Raw genomic sequence first — 24,693 nt, 5'->3', positions numbered from 1 at the left:
GCAATGGGGAGATTCTAATGATAAAGTGAAACAGAAACAAAAAACACAGGGAATATGAAATAACAGCTAGTATGTTTTTTTTCTTGGGAGTTTTCCTTTGTATATACTAAGGGTCAAAAAGGAAACTGGAAAGTACACAGTGAAACATCAGCTACCAACCAGAAGATTAAATGCTATCATCATAGTGCGCACTGGTAAACAATTTCTCACTCACACAGGGAAATTCGCACACATCTGTACATATACTTAATACAGATTAATCATAATAACAAAGATGAAATCCAACTTGAATAAAGGGTGTTTTGGCCCCATCTAAAAAATGTATAAACTAAATTAACTGCTTACATACATTACCCTCTATATCTTCTTAAATTTTAAAGCTGCGTATTTTTCTGCTTTCATTCCCCTATATACTGAAGAAAAAAAAGTCAGCCTTTTTAATAAGATTAAAAGCCACAGTGCATTGTCCTTGCAGAAGGTTAAAAGAGCCTCTCAGCCTATTCTGTTCTTTAAATTATGTATTACAACCTGAGTGGCATAAATATGAACTAGCTCAAGGTGCCCTTTGAAGTCAAAACAGCACTTTCTTAATATCTCAGCATTCATTATCCATACCAGATTCTCAAAAAAGACAGTAGGATAAATGCTACAGACAGCAAAAATTCATTAGGCAATCCATTTATGTCCAAGTGAGTATAATTTTCAATTTTTTTTTTGTTTATAAGACTGAACTTCTATTTCCCATTTGACCTGAATCCTTAAAGATATGTTTCTGGCTGGGGATAAAAGACTTCAAATCCAGGATGAATCCACCTCCCTACCCCCAAACGCAACCTCCCTCCTCAAGTCATCAATGAACTCTCCCCTCATTAGCATTCCCCTAAGATTTAAAAGCCATGGAAACACATTACAGCAAATGGACTTTATTGGTGCAACTTACAGCAGCCAGCATTAACCTAATTGTGTATGGATGGAAAGGAAAAGCAATCTCTTCCAGAAGGAATACAAATGTGACAAAAATGGCTTCACTGCATGGCAGGGCCCACCTTTTTCAAAGCAGTCAAACAATCTAAGGTTCCTTCAAAAACAAACAAAACAGACAACTTAGTGAATATAATTCTTTGTAAATATGAATAGACTGATTTACATAATCTACGCTTCACAAATGTTGCAACTGCGCATCACCAGTTTGTGAAACGTGGCAATTCTATATAAATCTGTACAACAGTTAAGAAGCGAGCAAAGCTAAGGATAGCAATATGTTGTCTTTTATATAAGAGTGAGACATACATGTAAATTGCTCTAGAAAGTTTGTAAAATTAGCCAAGTGTAAAGGTGGGTAGCCCTATCTTATACATCATTCAAGATCAAGAACAAGCTGATTAATGGATCCTCTGAGTGAGTAGAGAATCCTCACAGACTTAATGCCTTCTAAGCAGGTGCTCTATGACAAGGAATCACAAGCCATACTGTACATGCTTATTTGAAAAGCAACCCACTGTCAGCTCTTCCTTCCTCCATTTGATTGTTTGCCTTTTCAAAGCTGAGTGGCACCACTTGCCAATAACAGCAGCGCCAAGAAAGCAATCCAAGGATGGGAAAGACCTAGGGAAAATGTCTCCTTAGTCAGTTAAAGGATCAATTTGCGTTCATGTTTTATTTTAAAAATGCATGACAGTTTTCTTAAACATCTCTGGTATGATACACCTTTTAAACTTTGCAACGAAGAAAATACTTTAAAAAGATCACCTAGACTGGCAACATTTCAGTGCAGCAGAAATAAGTAGTGGGGACCCTGAAAAGGGATCATTGCTGTTGAAAGTCAGCGTCATCACCTCACAGGCCTGAGGAGGCATCCAGTAAAGCTGACAGCCTCAGCATTTACCCCCTGCCTCTGCAATACACTGACATTCACACACTTCCTTTGATCACTGCATCAAAGCCTCTCCAAGAGTTCAAAGAACTAGTAAGGAAAACACATTAACCACAGGCTGGATGACTTTAATGTCACACCATTTAACTCAAACCAGTGCGGGAGGAAGTTAGGAATATTTCTAAAGAAAATGTTCACTGGGGGAAGTTTGTCTGAATGTAAATCTATCTAGCTGCTCTGTGGCTGAAGACAAGCAGTGCGTAAAAGACATTCAAGCCACATAGTATAAGAATGAAGCTCTTGAGGGTTCTTGTGTGCTGGATAATGTGGAAAGAATGCACATTAAGCAAAACTAGTCTCAGTCATTTTCTTCTATTTGTACTGACTGTATTAATGTAAGATGTACTTTTTTAAGACAAATAGCATGCTTCTAACATTCTACACAACAGTTAAAACACTTAGCCATTCTCTTCAATCTGGAATTACCTGTTTCTAACACTTCCCCCTCACGCTCTGTAAATTTCCGCAACTGGCGATCAATTGATCACCCAAGGTTTGCAAATTCTGTTCTGTCCTCCTTATCCTGTTTCTCTTCCTCTGACCCTCTAGAGGACAAAATACAGTTACTTGACAATGCTCTTTTATCTACCCTCGACACCTTTGCTCCTTTAAAAACTCGAACCATCTCCTTCTCTCGCCCTGCCCCCTGGTACAATGACCATCTGCGTTTCATGAAGGCAGCCTCTCGCAAACTTGAGCGTAGGTGGCGTCTTTCCGGCCTAAATGTACATTATCAGGCCTGGAGAGATTACTTATCTGACTATAAGGTTACTATAGAGTCTGCTAGATCCACCTACTTCTCTCACATCATTGAAAATCACCAAAACAATCCCAGACATCTTTTCTCCACCATCAACAGACTGCTCAAGCCAAACTGCCCCACCACATTACCTGCCTCATCACAACTTTGCAACACATTCTTAGATTTCTTTAGTTCTAAGATTGACAACATCCGGCATCACATTCTCTCCACTACGGATATAATTTCCACACCTCCTCCCTCCTCATCCAACTTCTCTGGTTCCCATCTCTCCAGCTTCTCTCTTCTTGACTCAGCATCCCTAAACAAACTAGTTACGCGCATGAAACCCACCACATCTATTTTAGATCCCATTCCCACCACTTTATTCCAGTCCTGTTTCTCTTCTCTCTGTCCCATTGTCCTCAATATAATACATGAATCCTTGAGCACCGGCATTGTACCAACGGTCCTCAAAACTGCTGCTATTACCCCAGTGCCAAAGAAGCCTAACATGGCTCTCGACAATCTTAACAACTTTCGCCCCATCTCCAACTTACCCTTTCTCTCTAAAATTCTAGAACGTGCTGTCACACTTCAGTTACATAACCACCTCATGACAAACAACCTTTTCGAACCCCTCCAATCTGGCTTCCGTCAACTTCACAGCACAGAAACCGCCCTAGTCAAAGTCACCAACGATCTCCTAATAGCTTCTGATTCTGGTTCTCTTTCCATACTCATCCTTCTTGATCTCAGTGCTGCCTTTGACACTGTTGACCATAACATCTTGCTTTCTCGTCTCGAGACTGTGTTTGGAGTCTCTGGCACTGCCCTCAAATGTTTTAAGTCTTACCTCACTGATCGCTGTCACTTTGTCTCTCTCAATGGGTACAGGTCTGAAATTGGTCTTGTCAAGTCTGGTGTCCCTCAGGGCTCAATACTGGGCCCCTTGCTCTTCAGCATTTACATGTTCCCACTTGGTCAGCTTTTAAGATCACATGGCCTCAGCTTTCATTTTTACGCTGACGATACTCAAATATACATCCATACCAAACCCGACACTGATGTGGCTGTCTCTATTCTATCTAATTGCATCTCTGACATAAAAATTTGGATGACTCAAAACTTCCTTCATCTTAACTGTGACAAGACTGAAGTCATGCTTATTGGTACCCCCCATCAACTTCGCAAAGCCAGTCCTGTAACCCTGTCTGTAGATGGCTCTGTACTTGAGCTCCAATCAAAATTGAAAAACCTTGGGGTTATATTCGATTCTGGCTTAACATTCGACCCACATGTACAGCATACTGTCAAAACATCTTTTTTTCACCTTAGAAATATCGCAAGACTACGCCCTATGCTATCATTAACTGTGGCTGAAAAGCTGATCAACATATTTGTATTCTCACGAATTGACTACTGCAATGCTCTGCTCCCTGGGGTATCTAAATCTACTCTGAACAAGCTGCAGTATGTCCAAAATTCAGCAGCCAGAATCCTGACCAGATCTAGTGCAAGTGTTCACATTACTCCTATCCTGGAGTCCTTGCACTGGCTTCCGGTCAAATTCCGCGTAGACTTTAAAATCCTCATGCTCACCTACAAGGCTTTACATGGCTTGGCACCTCAATACCTGTCTGAACTTTTATCGCCCTACTCCCCACCTCGCAACCTCCGCTCTTCAAATTCTGCCCTCCTTACTGTCCCCCAAGCCCGTCTACATTGTATGGGCGACAGGGCCTTCTCCTGCTATGCCCCCAAGCTCTGGAACTCCTTGCCCAAGGATATTAGAGAGTCACCTTCTCTAAACTCCTTCAAATCCAGACTCAAAACCCTCCTTTTCAGAAAAGCCTTTACTTAACTTGTTCCAATCTTCACCCCTCTGCTCTTCTTAATACCATCTTCCACGGTCTCCTCTATTGTTATTGTTGTATTGCTGTAATTATAATTGTGTCCTGTCTTGTGAAATTTTTCTTATTTATTGTTGTAGTCTTCTTATTTATTGTTATTGTCATCCTGTAAAGCGCTTTGAGAAGCCACCTTTAAAGGCGCTATATAAAATAAAGTTTATTATTATTATTATTATTAAAATGAATCCCTTTTGCTTTGGTTATCCTAATCAACCTTTGTAACATACAAAGTAGAAGGTCTATAAACTTCAATTACAAATTGAATTATAAATAATATTTTGAAAAGGCTTACCCCTACTGCAGACAGGCATCACCTTAAGTGTAACCTGTACTTTCTATGCAGTGCTCACACTTTGTGACTGTGCACGCACACTTGGTATAACTATGTAATTTCTCCTCATGCACTTAAGGGGTTAAACCCAGCAGTAACACTAGGATGGCCTGATTTCTAAACCTTCCTAAATTCCTGTTTTGTAAAAAGGTTCCCCAGGGCACAAAGACCGCAAACCCTCCCCGAGCAGAAATTCCCCGTCTCCCCACTTCTGTCTGGCAAATCACATAAACAAGAGAGCAAGAAGAGCTAACCGGCTAGATGTCTGAAGTTCACTGTTTTTACAAGTGGGAAGAACACTTTTTCTTAACGGCCACCTTTAGAGTCAACTAAGCCAAGAAAAACAAAGCATATTTGGTTTAAATTGGGCTTTAAACCCATTAAATTGAATGCAATTTGATGTGCTGACGAGGGCTACCTCAGCACTCTGAAAAACCTGGCACTGTTGAAAATTTGTGTACAAAGAAATCTGGCATCCTTTCTTAGTGTTACCAGTAAAACAGGACCAAAGAATGTCAGGGCTTTCTAAGACACGCAATTTCGTGAATGATTGTTTTATTTGAAAAAGGGGACAAAAAAAATCCCTTCATAAACTACAGCTCCAGATTGCCTTAAAAGGGCACAAAGACCTTGATGTGTGCACAATTTTCTTTTTTTGGTGGGAACTGATAGCAAGCCTTATTTGTTCTATTTACTTACAGTGATAATGATGTCATTTCAAGATGCTTTTCATATACTTTCATATACAAATGCTGAATATCAATGGCATCTTAATTTTTTTCCAATGTTTCCAAACATGAACAGAATCAAATTTAAGATAATCGAAAGATAAATTAACTGTCCATCAGAAAACCTACCTACTTAATAGCTATGAGACCCAGTAAATGGAATTATAGCATTTACCTTCTTCCTTAAAACGGTCGATAATATACAGTAGCTCATTCTCTGACAAAAAAAGGGTGTTTTTAATTTTCCACTCAGTCACAAGAAGTGACAATGAGCTGGTTTCACTTTTGAGTGAGATGGACACTTCTTTGAGACGGCAGACTTTATCATAGTTACATCAGTCCTTATTAGTGATCTGTACACACCTGACCCCTAGGACAGTAAACCAGCTTTGCCCTCCACTTACCCCACAGTATTCATTAATAGGTCGCAGCCGTTTCATTGCCACATCCCTGATGTGACTTCTTCTAAAGAGGATTTTCCCTGAAAACAGAAGACAAAGATATTGTTTGCTTAGACATGACTTGCATAACCACTGACATTTTAGTTAATATGACTTGAATTACTTTTGGAAGTGCTGCGGGTAAATTCAGCTATAATTCCATGACAGATGTATGGGTCAAACCAAAACAGACAGCCTGTTCGTTGACCCTGGATTGTGATACATGAAATATCATTTACGAAGCAATGAAGGAGCTATAGTTATTTCAAGAAAAGTAATGTTGCTCAATTAAGGAGCAGGGGCTGAGTCAATTTAGCAAAATTCTGTAGACCACATCTTTGCACAGAACATAAACTTGGCATGTAAACCATTCTTTAGTATTTTAAGGTCACCTTTATTAAAGCACAGGGCTAAATGTTTTCCATTAAAGTTATGAATGGCACTTAAGCTGATTGTACAGGCCTTCAGAGTCACTCAAACAAGGAAGGCCCTTATCCAAGCTCAATCATCAGGAGTTCGAGCCTGGGTCACGTCAGTACTGGGACATGTCACTTCACTGTGACCCGTATTCCCCAAGCAGCACACAATTGCCTAAGGGCCATCAAGGCTAAGGAGGTATTCAGTAAGTCATTCGAGCCTCTGAGCATTCAGTGACCCCTGCACCCTGTCCAATCAAACGCACAACGGGCACAACGGAGAAAAAGAAAAAAACTTAGAAAAAGGAACTGGATGTTCTAAATTTTACAAATTAATTATATAAGACACATTTAGACAGAAGTCCATCAATCCACCCTTTTTCTAAACCACTTTATCCAGTACAGAGTCACAGGGCAAGCCAGAGCCTAACCCAGGAAGCAACAGGTGCTAGGTGGTATATACTGTACAATGTGGGACACCTGTCAATCGCAGGGCCAGAGAGAAGACATTCAAAAAAATTAGTGATGCTTTAATGAACTGAATGAAAATTTCTGTTTTATTAGGCACCAATAAAATAGTCCTCTGGTTTTAACAATGTTATTTAGCAGCACTTTCAATTTATTTAAATAAACTCACTCTATATCAATATTAAACATTAAATCAATCTTAGTACTTTATTGTAATTGTAACTATTCCCTCCCCTTTTTATTCCCAACACACTAGAAATGTCACAAACAAGAACTGCCAAGAAACATGATGGAGACTCACTGCGCACGTTTATAATTCTGCAGATGGGAACCTCAGGTTGACAAACTAGGTGCTCTTGACGAAAACCTCTGATGGCTTTAATAAAGGTCAGGGAATGCTAACAGTGCAATGCAACACTAGCAAAAGTATTGCAAGCTTTTGAGTTGTTCGCGTATTGCAATTTTATGTTTTATCACACAATGAAATATATAGCAATGATTAATTTAAAGTAATTATTATCTGTACAGGTAAACTGTTAACATTATGTATGTGTTGCCTCACATAACAATAACATGAAATGAATAACATCTAAAACAGAGATTTCTTTTTTTTTTAGCAAGTTTACAGTCTGAGAGGATCATGGCTTAAGTTAACTGCATTGTCTGCTTGTCTTTGTCTGTCAAACTGGACAGCCAAGAAGATGAATATGGTGAATAAAATAGTCGAGCAAAATCCTAAATCCACAAACACTGACAACGACATACACCAGAAACAACAGTGTTCCGAAATACCTCAAATTTCACATTAAGCACCTTTAAAAGATGGCTTTAAACGAGGAACATAAGGAACTTAAAAAAAGGTCCCAAAAGTTAAATAGATCAGAACCATGTAACCTAAAAAAGACTAAAAAAAGATTTGAACTGAAGACTGGAAACAAATCTAGAAAAGTATCATAACCTTTCATTAGGCTGCTAATAAGACACAATTCACTATAATGGACTTCCTGAGACTAACCTTACAGTATGTAACACCTTTTATTCCAGATGTTTCAGTGAGAAAAGACCCTAAAGACGTGTGTTTCCACATTACAAAGGATATTTAATTTCCGCTATTTCCTTCAGTCCTGTTACTTCTACTGATTCAACTAAATTCACAGGCCATGGGAAAAGTTAAGGAGTGACTAAGAGGCTGCATTTGCAGTTTTTTCCCAGCAAACTGAATTAAAGGAGACATTATCAGTCTTAATTAAAATTCCTAATAAATGTTAACTAGCACATAAAGGAGAACACCGCTGTCTTCACTATGTATCCAAAATTCTAACAACGGAAGTCTGCAATAGAACAAGTCTGCAAACAATAGAAGAGTTTTGGCAGGAGTGTGGAGCACAGTACAAATCTCTCATCTTACAGTTCTTACAGCTGAGTCTGGACTCTTATTGGCAACTATCTACTCCAGCAAAAATGCTGGGCCAACAAAAAGCAGAAGTGTGACCTTAACCCAAGAGTCTGAGGAAGACTAAAAACTGTACAACACAGTACAACACTCTGCTGCCAATGGTGTAATTTCTGATGGGAACGGTACAGTAGGCCACAGACCCCATCTCCATCTTGCCAAAAAGTCCCTACACAGTCAACCACTCATTTCCTAGTTGTGAGCAAATGCACTTTTTCATCCCTGGCTATGCAAAGCAGTGTCGGGAGACTAGTATGAACAAAAAGCTCAAAGCAGTTTCAATGCACACTTGCTATTACTGTATGTGTCTTCTGCTGTAATTAGAAACATCAGAACTACTATGAACATACTATGACTGTTTCATCCAGAAATTTGAAATACATATATGGAATACATTACTTAAACCAGAAGATGGTATGCAAAAACAGATAAAGGATCCTTTCTTCCTCTGTAAAAATAGAAAAAAGAGCCTGAAAACCTCCCACAGTTAACAGTAAAAGCCTGCTTCATGAGTTTCCAAGTTCTCCAGGTCAGAAGAAAAAGCCCTAATACTGTACACTCTTTCATTCCCTGTAATAGCATCAATAGCCTGCCAGAAAAAAAAAAAACACTTTGAAAAAACTTTGGAAACAAACAACCACCTTTTAAATCACCCTTTCCATGCCTGTACAGAACCTTTGGAGATTAACCAGTTCTGTATCTAGATGGTATCAAACTAGCTTTTGTACTACATGATGGTCCGATCTATGCTTGGCGGCTGCAATGACTTTCCATAATGTACATGCTCTCCTCTTTTGCCATTGTGTCAAAGCAGACATTTACTGCAAATGGGTGTTAGTCACAGTACAAGCCTTATTGCACAATAGTATAAATCAAAAGCCCAGATGACAGCCCAGAGTTGGTCCCGGCCACACTCAGTTAATGCCAGCAGAGAAGATGAGTAACAGTGCTTCCAATTTTGCTCCTAAATGAAAACAACACGATACAGTACGACAGGGATGGAAAACAGAAACAAATAAAAAGACGCACTAATGATGAGCAATAGGCCCAGTGCAACCCTCCCCCACTTTTGAGACCATAGTAAATAACTAGCCAGAGGCATTTCTGGAAGATGCAGTCCAGCAAGTACAAAACACACCCTGACTCACCATATTCTAGGGAGGATGTTGGAACTTTGTGATTCCACCCTACATTTCCAAAAAGCTTTTTTTTTTCTTAGAAGCTTAAGTTAGTTTTCCTGTTACAAAAACACTGTCAAAATACTAGAAAGCTGGTATGAGATGTGTGAACATTGTCCTGACTCAGTCTTTCTGCTGTTACGTAATTCACACTACTGTCCGCAAAATAGCTAGTAAATGGCTGAAGAAAATCAGAAAGCAGTACTGAAGCCATATTATAATACATGTTCTGAATTATTTGTAATGATAATTACAAAGCTGTTATAATAGCGGAGTGCCTGCTCATACATAAATCTTCTTGATTAAATGAACTGTAATACACCGGAATAAAATTACCATAAATGAGGGAAAGTGAAAATAACTTTTCTGTTTCATGTCCAAAGCAAAACCTAATTAAAAAAATGAATTCAGTGTCCTGAAGAAATAAGAAAATATTGCAGACAACATGATTGTTTCAGTGGTCCACAAATATAGAAGAGGGGCTTAAAACTTATTTGTAAATGAAGAAGGAAAAACTGCAGTGAAGTTAGCACTGTTTTATTAGCTCAAAGCTTTGCAAACTTCAGCCAAATATTTTAAAATATCCCTCCTGAAAATGAACAACCTCAGTGTGGGCTGAGGTTAAGCACGGAACAGAAAGAGTTTCTTGTACAGTATTTAAGGAAAGCAGTGATATTATACCAATAAACAAAGTTATTCTCACTGGAAGTAGAGAAACCTCTCTAAATTCATTTAAAGACTTTAATCTTTCCAGATAGATGCAATAGGAAACAACACGAATTCCCACTCAACCCTTATGGTCTTTAAAACTCAAAAGCTAAGATACAATTCTTTTAAAACATAATACAAGCAGATTGGTGATTCTTTCACTATTTCCCAACCATTCTGCTTCTCTAAAGAGCATAAGTGCTTAACTGTTTGTGGACTGTTCAATGAGCCCATGTGGTCTTGTGTGCAGACAAAATTCCAATAAAAAATCCTTCCACAACTCTCCTTCACGAGGATAAGTGAAATTTCACTTCGGAAGGAAGTCTGCCAGTGTTACATAGCAATGCAACACCAACAGGAACTCAATGATAAACAGAATCTTTTTTCCTCTAAAGAAAAAAAAATAGCTGGCAAGGGCAAAACTGGAAAGAAAGAGTCCTTTCTAAATGTAAACCAGCTGAGGAACAAGCAGACAATACGCAAAAAGATAGTGTCCTGTTTCCAGAATAACCACATCAGTTTTGGTCTTATGTGACTAAATGCTTAACTCATTTTAAAGCATGTATTTATTCTTTATAATTTTGTGTATGAAACACTAAACCTAATTGGTGTATTGAACCTTAATTAGTTTATAGACGTGTTCTTTGGAAACAAAGGGCCTGGTGTGTGAGTGTAGGCAAAATAGTTTTCTACTTAGTATGGATTGAAAAGTTTGCACAAAGTGACAAATATGACCCAAAATGTGCTGGAAAATCTTTTTTTCAGCTTCAAAATTTACTAACAGGTACCTTCACACCCCACGGACAATAAACCCAGTTTTTCCACACTAGCAGAAAAAAACAATCCATGTCTGAAAAGAACAAACAATCATTAACAATAACAGAAAAGAACGCTACTTGTACCTCAGCACATTTAAAAGCAGATGCTTCCGGCGCTGTCCAAGTCATTCATCAGGCATTTATTAAGCTCATTTCATCATGTGAATTGTGAAAGCCCCAGCAACCTTTTTCTACACCTCAAGCAGCCAAGTTCAAAATACACAGCTGGTTATTAGTAAAAAACACCATTCTTCAGGAATGATGCTAGTGTTGGTTTCAGTAGCTCATGAAAAGGATTTGCTGTGCATATGGGTGAAATACACAGCTCAAAAACTGGGTTTAGAAGTCTTTCTTATCACTAGGTCTTAGGACACTGAAAGACACCATCAAACTTAAGATTTGTACAGGGGGAATCATCTCGAAACCAAAATTTAAACTTTTTTTTTCTCACCTGTGCTTGGAAATCCTTTTAAAATATAGAATAAGGAATAAGAAAATATAGAATAAGGAAGAAAACTGGCTAATGTGATCATCATATATTTAAGGTTATAATTATGTTTCTTTTCAATTTTTCAGAGGAACCCTCCTTCTACCCAAAAATACATAGAATGCATATTTTGTTGAACAAATCCAGGACAAGGAGGCAGCAAATGAAATTCAGGTAAACAAATTCAAAAAAAATATATAGCACTTAATTCTAGTGAAAAAACGTATGTGTTTAAATCTCCATTACATTCTATGGACATTTGAGCTCTGAAAGGTTTTAAATATATGGCCCTCGACATTTAAGCTATTGCCTGCCCACACCAAAAAAAAGACTAAATGGAAAAAAACAGAAAGCTTATATGGAAAATAAATTCAAGTTGCTCACTCCCCACATACAGAGTTCATTAAATAAACAGCTGAAATCTGGATTGTTGTGCCCCTCCCTCCCAGCATAGATCCCTCAATTAGTTCCAGACCTCTTCAACTTTGATTCATATAGAAACATCATATCTGGTTTAGCAGGAGAAGCCAGAAAAGGCCTCTGCAAAGCTCCACCTGGTTCAGCTCTCATTACAGGAATTGTCAATAAACACCATTTTCCAAATGGGCAACTAAATATTTTTGTCATGATACTGGATTGAAAGGGGTTTCAGGGCAACCATCTCCAAATATCAGATGCTTCTTAACCCCCAGACATGGCTTTTTTGATAGCAGGAATACTTTATGAATTGTCACAATATTATTTACGAATAACAGCCTGGCACGGTAGTGCTGGGGCCCTTGGTTCAATTCTGGATCTGGGGTGCTGTCCGTGTGGAGTTTGTACATTCTCCCCATGCTTGTGTGGGTTTCCTCTGGGTGCTCTGGTTTCTTCACACAATCTGAAGATGTACTAGTAGGCTTATTGTCTACTGGGAAAACTGACCCTGGCGTGAGTGTGTGCTTGAGTCAGTGTTTGTGTCTGGGTCTGCCCAGCAAAGGACTGGCGTCCTGTCCAGGGTACATCCCTTTTTGTTGGCTGAGACAGACCCTGGCTCCTCTGTGGCCCAGAATTGGATTAAGTGTTCAGATAATGAATGGATTTATGAAAAACACATCCTTTTCAGGAGGATTGGGGTGTGCCAGTATTCTGTGTCAAAATATTTGTGAAAGAAGACTCCATCAATGACTTGGACTTAAAAGGCAACTTTAGAATTAGAATTCCACAAACTCCAAAGTAGTATTGCAGTTCTTGTATGTGCAATGTCCATAGTGCCATACAGTTATACAATTGTACTTGACTTAAATGATGTCTGGATATTGTAGATTTTGTTGAGTTTCGTAATGGATGTACCCTACATTGCTGCCTTTCTCTAGTCTCATGTTACCTGGAAGAAAGGGTATGATCCTCTGCTTTGGGTCTTTTTGTCCTCCTTCCACAGGGAACTTATCCAGAAGCTCCATCTGCAAAGAATGTTGAAAGTCGTGTCACACGTAAATCACATGGCATTTGCAATGAAAGCACTCATGCTGTGGACATACATCAATTTTCACCATCAGTCAGGACTAAGCAGGGTAAAAGAAGCATATTAGCTCCCTCAGACTGAAAAATAGTTCACATGTTTTTGAGATAGAATTGCCCTTGCAAAGCTAACAAGTAGGGGGTCTGTTTTGGAAAAAAGATAAGTAACAAAGATACTAAAGAGCAAAAGCACCAAGACAAAATTGTTGTTCTTGTCCCTGCATGACAAAAACCTAGGTTCAAAGTGAAGTTGATCTCTCATTCAATACATAAATAAAACAGGCACAGTTCAGACAGTCCTTTTTGCAATTTAATGTACTGGGTTTACTTTCTCTCCCATACAGCATCTTTGTGCAAGAGGTGCACATTTAGAGCTTGTTGCTCATACTGCAATGAAGATATTCAAGATGTTTCACCATTGATTTTTAAATCCACGTTGTGTGCATATTTTGCTAAATATTCATCATAGGCAGTTCGTAAAAGTTGACAGTGGAACCTTTCTTTTTTCCAAAAAGGTTCACTTTCCAGAAATCACACTCTACTATACATGACTTTCCTATACCTGTGCCAATAAAACAGCATTCTATACAGCTGTTTTTTCCAAAGCCAAGCTATGCATGCACATTAGGTGAGCTATGTACTAGAGTTAAGCTGGAGCTAAAATACTGACAAAAATGAAAACTTTGGCATATTAACCTTCTTCTTTTTAAAAATGCTGCTTATATTAATTGAAAGATAGATATATGACCCCACAAATGTTAACGTTTAAATTTGACCAAGGTGTCGAAAAAACAAATTTTCTCGAAGATGAACTCAAGAGAAAAGAAAAAAAATCTAAATCAATAAAAACTACAGCACATACTGTCAGTCATTTAGAAAGAGTGACTGATTAATCAAAAACTGGGATATAAATCCTCATTATTCTGCAAATACCTTATATGATAGCAAACATTTTCTCTTTATATAATCTTCTTGTTTGCTGTGCCTTGTTAAAGCTTTAAAAGAAATGGGAAATAGCAGTCACATCTATAATAAAAACATTTAACCAGGTAAAACAAGAGCAAATGAACAAATTTATGAAGCAGTCATCTTAAGTGCAATCTACTGTATGTGAAAAAACCTTAAGCAGAGGTCCAACAGATTTGTGCCCACCCTGGATTTTAAAACATAACCTTCCATTTACTAGCCTGGGACCTTAACAACTATCCCACCCTACTGCCTTACTATTCCTAGGTCATACTGTACATGATACTATTTAGAAGGGTTTAGGGAAAAATAAATGTAGTAACACCAGATTTTTTGTTTGAATTCTAGGGGACCATCTGTTTTGGCAGTGCTGTTCCTTAAGTATCTCCTCATACTTCCATAAACAATAGAACACCATTATTTTATTGTAGAAAGCCTAAAGCCTATAGCACAGAGAAACAATACCAAGCAATCCAAGGCAAATAATGTATCAACCTTTCCTAGCCTCAACATTTGGTTTTCATTAACACACAACAATGACGTGTGCCCGAACAATATTCCAGGCACCAGTCCACAGCTCACGGAATGAGGTCAAAGTTTATTCAACTATACAAACAGGAATAATAACCTACCCTCCATTGTACAAAAACATACAGTATTATAGGAACATAAAGATTATAAATTAGAGGAAGCCATTTGCATCATCCAACTCATTTGGTTACTTGAAGCTAATTGATCCAAAGGCTCTCATCTGTCAAGTGAAGGGAGTCAGGGTGTCAGCTTCCTCAAAATGGATTGTGGGTAGCCTGTTCAAAAACTCCCACAACACTTTGTGTAAAAAAGTGCCTCCTATGGTTAGTTTTAAAACATATTTTGCTGGTCTCCACAGTGTGGTAACAGAAGCTAGCTAAATAGCTAAGTAGCACTTTTTTAGAAAGATTATGAATGTTAGACCCAATGTACAGGCTACATTCCTCTTTGGATATGTATAAACTGGCCTTCTAAAAGTCAGTATACAGAGTTTCTACCCCATTTCAAAGTACACCCCCCTGAATCCAACTGTTGAAGACGTTTGTCATTTCTTCACCTGATCTGCTGTGTACTGGTGTAAGCATTTAGTGAATGGTGTTTACCTGGCTTTTCTTTTAGCCAGTCTTCATCATCTAACAATTTTCATCTCAAACATAACAAATAATCCATGTGCAATATGAATGGTTCATCACTGTTCCTGCTTACTCATTCTATTCCAAGAAGCTACTGAAAATAGCTTGTTTTTCGTACCGTTTTGAACACACAGTTTGTTTTTGCAGGACGCCCCCTGGCAAGCGTCCTTTCCAGAATATTCCTCTCATGCGTTATGGAATGCAACAGTCAGTTCAGTTATCAATGGAAACTGAGGCTTCAGAACAGACAACAACAGAGGATAATGCCCACCACATGGGAAAGGATATGAAAAAAAGAAACCAATGACCCTGGAAAAACTCCAGGTATTTAGATGAAGACCAGAGCCAGGCTGCAGGAGTGGAAGTGATTTCATCTTGGAGCCCATAAAACATGTCAGCTGCTTAGTACCCTTAATAATACATAGCACACTGAGCCATAAAGGCTGTGCCATGATCTGTTTTCCCTCCCGCGTCAGCATGGACTCAGGCAGTAAACCTTCACAGCCTCCAAAAGCCTCATTCACACACCTGATGTTCTCCTTGCAAACTCGAGGATGAAAAAGACGTGGATATAAATCCACATTTGTGTGTTATCCAATACCTGATGCACAGTAACACACAGACGGCTAATGTTTAGACGATAGGTGCTTGAATTCCAGGGGAAAATAAACAATTTCCACTGTATTTGGAAGGGCTCATTTTAATCCAGACTGACTCCCTATTCACATCTGTTTCTTTAGCTATTGGCTCCGTATTAGACCCATAACCACAATGTTCCAATAACAGCAATCTCCTGGTACCGTGAAGAACACCATCTCAGGAGGTGGAAACCATTGAAACCTTTATCTTAGTGTTTCCTTGATGACTGCTGTAACCTCAGCGGATCTTTCAAAGCAGAGAATCCATACATCCTTCCACATATTGGCCATGTTGCCTGCTGCTGTTTTGGAGATCCTGTGTGTAGGATGTGCTCTCAGTTGTCAGTTACTGGCTAAGATGATGGAGACCTCATCCAGAAAAATTAAGCCTCCCACATTCACCTCTAGTGAGTAAGGCCACACACAACACTAACACTTTGCAAAACAAAGAAAATCAGATTCTTAAATTATTCAGCATGGGATTATTTTCCATGAAAAGCAAGCTCCACTTGTCAAAGCACATACAATTAAACACATGTATTTAAAAATTTGTGATTAAAACCAACCCCATCACTAACTGTACAACAAATATAAAATTATAAAAGAGCTCCCATGGTTTCCAACATGATGATGAGGATTATACTAAAAAACACACTGCAGGTATTGTTACAGTATATACAGTACACTTCTAAGGATAAATAAACTCTTACAGCACTTGTTTTGAATGGCAGTTAAATTGAAGCCGAAAAGGATTACGAGGAGAAAACCCGGGCACCTGAAGTAGAACATTTTATTTTTGTTTAGAACAGAAAAAAAAGCCATAAACTGGCTCCACTTGACAAACATTTGCATCTGTGACTAAAAAAGCAGACATTCCTTTTCATTTGTAATTTCTGGTTTTAGAAGGCTTTAGCAGGAAAATAAGCATCCTACATAAGGCAAAAGTAGCCAAAGTAAAATAGTCCCAAACTCTTTTAACACAACTGTATTCTATCAATACTCTCTGAACTTGATTGAAGCAGGTAAAAATACCGAATGTTCCTTCTGCCTTGTTTCTTAATCAATTATAATCCATCTGTATTAAAGTAAAATTACAATGTAAAAATTGGAAATGATGCCAGTATAGGATTAGCAAAATATAGAACCGACAAAGGAAGTCCAGAAAGATAAAGACAAAATTCAAGATGGAAAACTGTGGCAGAAAATATTAAATGTAGACAAAGTCAGAGTATTAAATGCCAGGACAGTAGTTAAAACATTGTTTAAAGATACAAGATGTGAAAAGCAGAAACTTAGAAACTCAACCGGCTGTGACAAATGGCTCGTGTCTATATTACCAAACTCTTTTCATCGACAATATTCAACAGAATATAATATGATGTTATATATACACTTTAAAGTATGGAATTTAAATGCACTGATGTTAAATAATTAGTAATTAGTAAGACCTCATTTAGAACATTGTTACAAACAATGTGTTCCTGTATTGGAATCAATCTAGAAAACAAAGTGACCAGATAAACAACATTCCTGTTCATGAAGGAATGTCTTGCTCTGAAAGGCTCAAATAAATTACGTTTTTTAGTCTTGGGGAGAAAACCTGATTAAACTATTCAAAATCTTCAGTCGGAATTGATGAAGTCAGCCAAGTGGACTTTTTCAGAAACAACTGTGAAACACAAATGAGAAGACACAAATGGAAACTATGAAGAGGTACATTTAGAACTGAGATCACGCAGCACTGTTTTAAACAAAGAGCTGAGGAAATCCAGAACAAAATATGCAGCCACAAAACTGAAACTAGACTGCAGTAACACTGTTGACAAAGACAAGCCTTCATCAAATCATTAGCTTTTGAGAGAAACTTGTGACATATAGCTTAAACGTCTGGCAATGCAAGCAAACTGACCCCATTTTAGATACCCATGTGGCTGTATTATGTGTAGAAGAAAACACTTTTTAGAGGAAAATATGATAAGCAATTTTCTTCATTTAAAAGACATACCAGAGCTTTGGCTCATTTGCTAACATTGTACATTGTACATTTGCTAACATCTGGCTCCAGGCTCTGTCTGTCAGGCATCTCAAAAGACAAAAGTCTTTTGCATGAGGTTCTTGAAGCAAGACACTCAAGAGCTGGAAATTAACAAGTGCGTCAGAGCACTCAAGACAATGAACACTATTTTTCATAGCTTATGAGACTTCACGACTAAAGAGAACAAAGCCATTTCTTCCAGAAAAAAACTATAGAAGAGTAATAAATCTATTTGGCATTTAAAGGAAACGGGCCAGGTGCAGCACCCAATCTCCAAAGGCCGGAAGTCGTTGACAACCTTGGCACTTCTGCCCCCTTTCCAGCACAAATCTTGATATTCAAATAATATTTCAAAATTTAAGTGATCTTCAAAATTGGATATACATTTGATTTCATCTACAAGCACCCACCACATTAGTCAAACATAGTAAAGGAAACCTATCATTGTCTTTCTTACTTTCTCGCACTGTTGCTCATCAATCAGTAAATCATTTTACTGTCAACATGAAAAGTCCAAAAACTGATTTACTTACTCCCTGAAAAAGAACTGTTTAACCAAACAACATCAAACTGATCCCCTACTGAACTTTACTCATAAGGAATAGAGTCTTCCATTACACAACACATTGGCAACTTCTGCTAATTAGTTTTTCAAGGCTCAAAAAAACTAAAAAATGTTATGGCTGGCTTAATGATGGATTGATGTATACTCATCCAATGTTCAGATATGGGCTGAAGTAGTAAAGTAATGATTCAATGGAACATACTCAGTTTGAGGGACAAAGTCAGCACTAGTTTTACATATTCAGAACGTTTCTAATACTCTTTTTAATATATTCTCCAAAGCTTTTATGCATTTCTCCTTTAACATAAGGATCTAACACAGAGCAGCTGTAGGGTCTAAGAAAATCAAGCTAATCTTAAAAAATAAGTATTTCCTTTAGAGCTAAAACAGTCTCCTTTTTTAGGCTGCATTTCCTTCCCCTGTATCTCTGCTGTGCACAATATGCTGGTTCAGCACATGGTTTTGCAAACTGATTTTTTTTAAAGAAAAAAATTGCATAGTGAAACAAAAGTCTCATGTTTCAAGCCTGACATTGGAAGGCCAAAACACTGCCTGGAAACTACTTCAAGAGCCATAAACAAAGATAGGAGCCATACACAATTCAGGAGGCACAATAACCCAGAGCAAACTTGGCAAAAAGGAATGGGTCAGGTACAGGATTTTCGGTATTACTCTTAACACACACTAGTTGCAGAGAACTACAACTGCATCTTTTCTAGATTTTTTTTTTAGTTCAGTAAACAAAGGTTCGAAAAGAGAGAGTGTGCTGTGTTAAAATAATTCCAGAAGTGTAGATAATTTCCCAAGTCCCTTGCATAAGGAATTTACGTTTAGTACGTTAAGTGTGTGGCTTTTATTTATAGAAACAGATTTCCACAGTTCAGCATCTTCTAAATGATGACATATGTTTTATTTAATTGTTTCCAGACTGACAATATTGCATAGGATGCAGTTTACTGTGCAATAGAGAATCCGGTCCTTATTCACTACTGATATGCAAATGTACTACTGTATACGAGTAATTTTCATGAAGGATGTTAGTAATCTTTCTGCATCTTTTTATTTTTCTGTAATAGTTATTTCTAAACTGTAAACCGAGTTGTGTAAAAGCAAGCACAAATATCTATATATATATACAGGTAGTGAACAAAGGAAACACAAATAAAAAGTATTGTAATAAGGGATTGAGGCCATAACGTGCAGTGGCCTTAGTGCATGACTCTGATGTTACCCATACGTCATTGCCTTCTCAGTCACTCGATCTTAAGCCAATGCTCAGCTGGAACATTCTTGCCTTCTAAGGGAATGAGTGCACCCATGGTATGTAACTATGGCAGGAAAATGCACCCTAAAACGCTGTGGAACAATCAGATCCTTTCATTCAGACCTGTAGGCTTCTTCAGGCTGATTCATCTGACTACATCACATTTCCCACTGTCCAGTAGTCCATTGCTGGTGCTCTTTGCACCACTAGGTGTACAGATGTGTACTGCCAGTTGTGATGAGCGATTTTTGCACTGAAGCACTATGCTACCCTGCTCTGTGGAGTATTCAGAGGACTATGTTTTTTTTAAGCTAACTGCAAAAATTGCATTCACTTGATCTCCAGTTGTCTGTAGAACTTGTCTGTTTGGCCTAAATTAATGCACAGATATCATGATCCTGGAGAATGCAACTCCACCACCTTTTGCCTTTTGCTATGTCTTTCCCTCAGAGTTCCATGCTGACATCACTTTAGACAGCTGCTTGAGAAGCAATAGGAAGTTGACCCATCTTGGTCTCAGAATCTCCCCTCAAATGCACCCCAGCAATCAGAGTCAGAGAGGTCTCCACTTCTAGCCACGATATTGTAATTATACACAAGCTGGCCTGTCCAGCATTTTTATACATGATCCTAAGCATGCTGGGATGTTATTTGCTTAATTAACACATTATATAAACCTTACATGGAAGCCCTGGCTTCCTATATACAGTAATTGGTAAAAGTCCTTAATTTAGTGTTTCCATTTTTTGTCACTACTGTATCTGTTGCTTGTTTATAGCATTACATAAAATACATATGTTTAAAGTATCATTTGTAAAATGTTTTTAAAAGGTAGTATAACCTACAGAAAGAATAAGTTAAAAGCATTCTTTGAAACTTTAAAAAAAGTTTTACTTATTTGAAGTTCGTCTTTCTGGCAAAGACTGACAGCTTTGACCTAAATACTTGAAACAAAGATTCGTGAATTATATGGTGTTTGCAAAACTACTTTAATTCATAAATTCTACTAAACATTTTATAGGTCTGTCTGAATGGTTCATATAACAGCCAAGAAAGGCAAAAAGTTCTGCTTACGGTCTTCTTTTTTTCCTTGCCATATTAAAGGTAAAGGTTTTCTTCACTGACGGATGACTGTTAGCACAACAGGGAGTATAATTTTCACCCACATCTCATCAGAACGGAATGTGTTTTAGGCGTCTGATTACTATTATGACAGTCTTCTTTAGCACTTTAGTTTGCAGCTACACTATTCCTAATGAGACAAGCAAAATATAGATTTTTAGTGTATTCATAGACGCTTGCTAAAAAAAAGACGGATGGGGTAGACAGATTTATGTAAGCCAGAAAAGAAACTATTTACAACTACACTACATGTGGGCATAATATTAATTGTTTTATTTCTGAATAGTGAATGTATTAACACACATGGACTTTCACAGTCCCACACATTAAAAAAAAACATTTAGTCTACAATTGCTTACTATTAAATATGTTAATAATATATAGCAAATAAACAGTTAATTCTTAGTTTTCAATCAACAGCTAATCTGCAGCCAAATCATACACAATGTGTACCTTTTATGCAGTTATGATATAATATTTATTTTGTACGTCTTTATTATTTTATTTACTGAAAAAAGGACTTCCAGTCTGAATGAAAAAAAAATATCCATCTGCAACAGCATGTAACAATTCAAGCACATGAATGACAGAGGAAGAAGGTTATGACAACTTAAAACACATCGTCATGTTATGGATAAAAAGGTAATGATTTGCGGATGGGACAGATTTTCAATTTAATCAAAGGCCCATAGATCTATAGTGCGTTCTTAGCTGCCCAGCCTGCAATGTATCCAGGTGCTTCTGTGTGGTAAAGTCAACGTGAATGATCCTTTCAGAGGCAGGCTGCTCTTCAGGGTAGCTATCTGCAGCCCCTGGCTTCATTTCCTTGGGCCCCTGACCACGAAACAGGCCTCAGGATACCTTTGCATTAATGGTGATAAATTATCTTGTGGCAACGTGAAGCTACACCAGGTAGGTCGATGAAAACAGAAATATCTTGAAATCCGTTCACACCTTTCTATCATGAGCCTGATATTTTCACACTGGAACAAGAATGAAAACCTTGTGAATGCAGCCTCTGAAGATGTGCCTTAAAACTTAACTATTGTCTATCACAGAAGTTGAAATAAGACTAATTCTATGTTGCAGACTATGACGTTACTACAATTTCTTTTTGGAAGCATTGTTTAAAACCCACATATGCATTAGAGGTAAAAACTCTTATTTGTAAGGGAAACAAAGCACTTTTCTGAAACCTCTACACTTCCATGCTTTATCAACTATCTAGGAATGCTGTATCAGAAGACTAGAAAGAACATGTACAAACAAGCCCAACACAAAAACACTGACATGCTTTCTCCATTTTATGTTACTGAAACCAGCAAAATTTGATGTGAGGCAAAGGTGAGCAATATGCAACAATTTAAGTTCCTATTACTGCGTGACAACTTAATACCTGAATTAAAAAAATAAAAACCATTGTTACTATAGCATTCTTTTGTTTTATGACGTACCCTACATAATATAAAAATACTGCAGATTTCCTTTGATTGATACAAGAAAAGACTCCAAACGAGAGTTAAATGTTGAATTGTAGCTACTGTATGAGCCTAACACTGTGGTGTAAGACTGCTCTTAGCGACCCCCCTTTTAAAAAAAAAAATGGAACAATGAAAAACATACCTGCAGATCGAAGAATTTGCTGTAGCGTCTGTATATGATCTCCGTGGAGCCATCAGACCAGGAGACTTTAATGATGTAAACCTAAGGGAAGACAGGGAGAAGATTACATGTCATTAACTTAACATTATTTTTCAATCCAAATAAAAGTTCACAACACTGCACTCTTATGCAACAGATTATGTTAAAGGCAACACAAATACAGATGTACTGTATAAAACAAGACTGGTAAAGGTCTTCATTAAACATGTCCATATTATTTGTTTGCAGTGGGTATAGAAAACATGTCAAAATGCTTTGATTCCAACCCTAACAGACAAACTTAACTGATCTATACCTAACCATAATTCTAGATTCAGACATATCCCTAATTCCTGCCCCAAAACCAACCCTAGCTCTAACTATAAATAGCTCCAGTTGTACCCTTAACCCAAGTCAAATCTAAGATGACTGAAAGGAGAAATGGATGGGGTCTGTGCTCCTGAACAGATGGCTGTGGGTTTAAATCCCAGGCAGGATGCTGCTGTTCTATCCTTGAGCAAGGTACTTCTCTCAAATTACTCCATTAAATATCCCGTTGTGTTAACGGCTTATCACTATAAATACGAATAACATTAAAGAAAATGAGTCACAAAAATCACTTTCTAATTCTAAACCCTGACGTTAACACTGGTCTTTGACCCCCAACCCTAACATGCAATGTAGATCTGCCACCATAATCTTAGACTCAGCTAATGCTAAGCACAGTATGCAGACCCGATTCCCTTAACAAACTGTGATTCTTATAGCAATCTTGTAGCTAGTATTTTGTATCCTGAACACAGCTGTAGCGAAGCACTGATATGTCACTGTGTTTGGGTTTTGCATATCTTCATTTACAGCAAATAGTGTCAAAGAGTCTCTTAACGCTATAGAGACTTTAAACTGAAAATTTTCAAATAAACATTTTCAGATTAAAAAAAAATACTTGTATTATTATTACAACAGAAGAGAGAAAAGAATAAACTAAAATACATAGAACTTCATAGTAGAATGAGTAACAACAATGGATTATACAGGATTTCTGCATTAATTACTCAAAGAAATGTGGTCTGATCTTGAACGAAGTCACAATAATAGACAAACACAATATGCTTAACTGGTAGAACCTCCTTTAGCAGCAATAACCTCCACCAAATGTTTCCTTTAGCTGCTAATGAGACTTGCACAATGGTTAGGAGGAATTTTAGACCATTCCTCCTTACAAAACACTGTTTCAGTTCATTGACAAAAACCCAACAAGCAAAACACATACAGAACAAAAGAGCTCATAGACTAAAAAACACAATGATTCCAAAAGAATAAATCCAACAAACAAATCTCAAAATACAATCCAAAGGTATCTCAGGCTCCATCGAATCTTATAAAATAGATATTTTGGTTACAGTTAGACCAGCTTTAAACAGAGTGTGTCTGAATATTGATAGTAGCTTGAAAAAGGTCACTGAGAAAGAGCAGATCTGCAGTATACCGTAATCACACCAATCCATCTGAAAGCACATTGGCCGTGTACGACAAAACCTCTTAAAACACATCTAGGTAGGTAATGGGCTCACCCTGAGTGCATCTATAAGGGTAGGGAGCAATATTCACCATTCAACAGTATAGTCATTTTATATTCTCTGTCCCACATTCATATGGTGGACAAAACATGGAGAGACATCAATGTAAAGTCACTTGGCTACATTCTGTGGAATAGGATTAACCAGCATCTGTAATTATTGCAGAAGGGATGAGATGCCATTCAGACACAAGAAAGTCAATCAACTTGACATTTGACTGATAGAGGTGGAATACACTTTCTCACCATACCTTCAGACTCAGGCATTGTTCTAAAATATCCAATAAATGCTTAATGGGATTCAGATCAGCTGACTGAGGAGGTTGTGACATGCGCATCATAGTCATTAAACCACTGGACGACCACATTTTCTCTGTGGATGAGGGCACTGTCATCCTGGAAGACACCCCTCCCAAGAGGAAAGAAATGCCTCAACTTGAAATGAAGATGATCACTCATTGCTATTAAGTAGCAACTAGCACTGGCCATGCCTTCTAATAAAATGAGAACACCCAAACCATACCAGGAAAATATTCCCGTACAACATTATAATCATCAGGGCCCTTCAATGTTGAAACCAAGCACTCAGGGCTGTAGGGTGCTTTAGG

At 37.8% G+C, this 24,693-nt stretch overlaps 1 protein-coding gene across 5 annotated transcripts in view; it reads right to left on the bottom strand.

Moving 5' to 3' along the window:
• The window catches only part of sh3pxd2b (SH3 and PX domains 2B), a 52,129-nt gene that overhangs the window by 18,788 nt on the left and 8,648 nt on the right, over positions 1-24,693 (bottom strand). For all 5 annotated transcript variants that reach the window (XM_088604066.1, XM_088604062.1, XM_088604063.1 and 2 more), the window contains exons 2-4: positions 22,489-22,569; positions 12,979-13,054; positions 6,049-6,125 (exon numbers count right to left, since the gene is read on the bottom strand). In XM_088604066.1, the coding sequence (XP_088460192.1) occupies positions 6,049-6,125; positions 12,979-13,054; positions 22,489-22,569 (234 nt within the window). The remainder of the gene's footprint in view (positions 1-6,048; positions 6,126-12,978; positions 13,055-22,488; positions 22,570-24,693) is intronic.

Source organism: Lepisosteus platostomus, chromosome 13 (assembly GCF_059453375.1).
Source record: "Lepisosteus platostomus isolate fLepPlt1 chromosome 13, fLepPlt1.hap1, whole genome shotgun sequence".
NCBI lineage: Eukaryota > Metazoa > Chordata > Actinopteri > Semionotiformes > Lepisosteidae > Lepisosteus > Lepisosteus platostomus.
The sequence above is the reverse complement of the archived record's forward strand: the minus strand, read 5'-3'. Positions and strand labels throughout refer to the sequence as shown.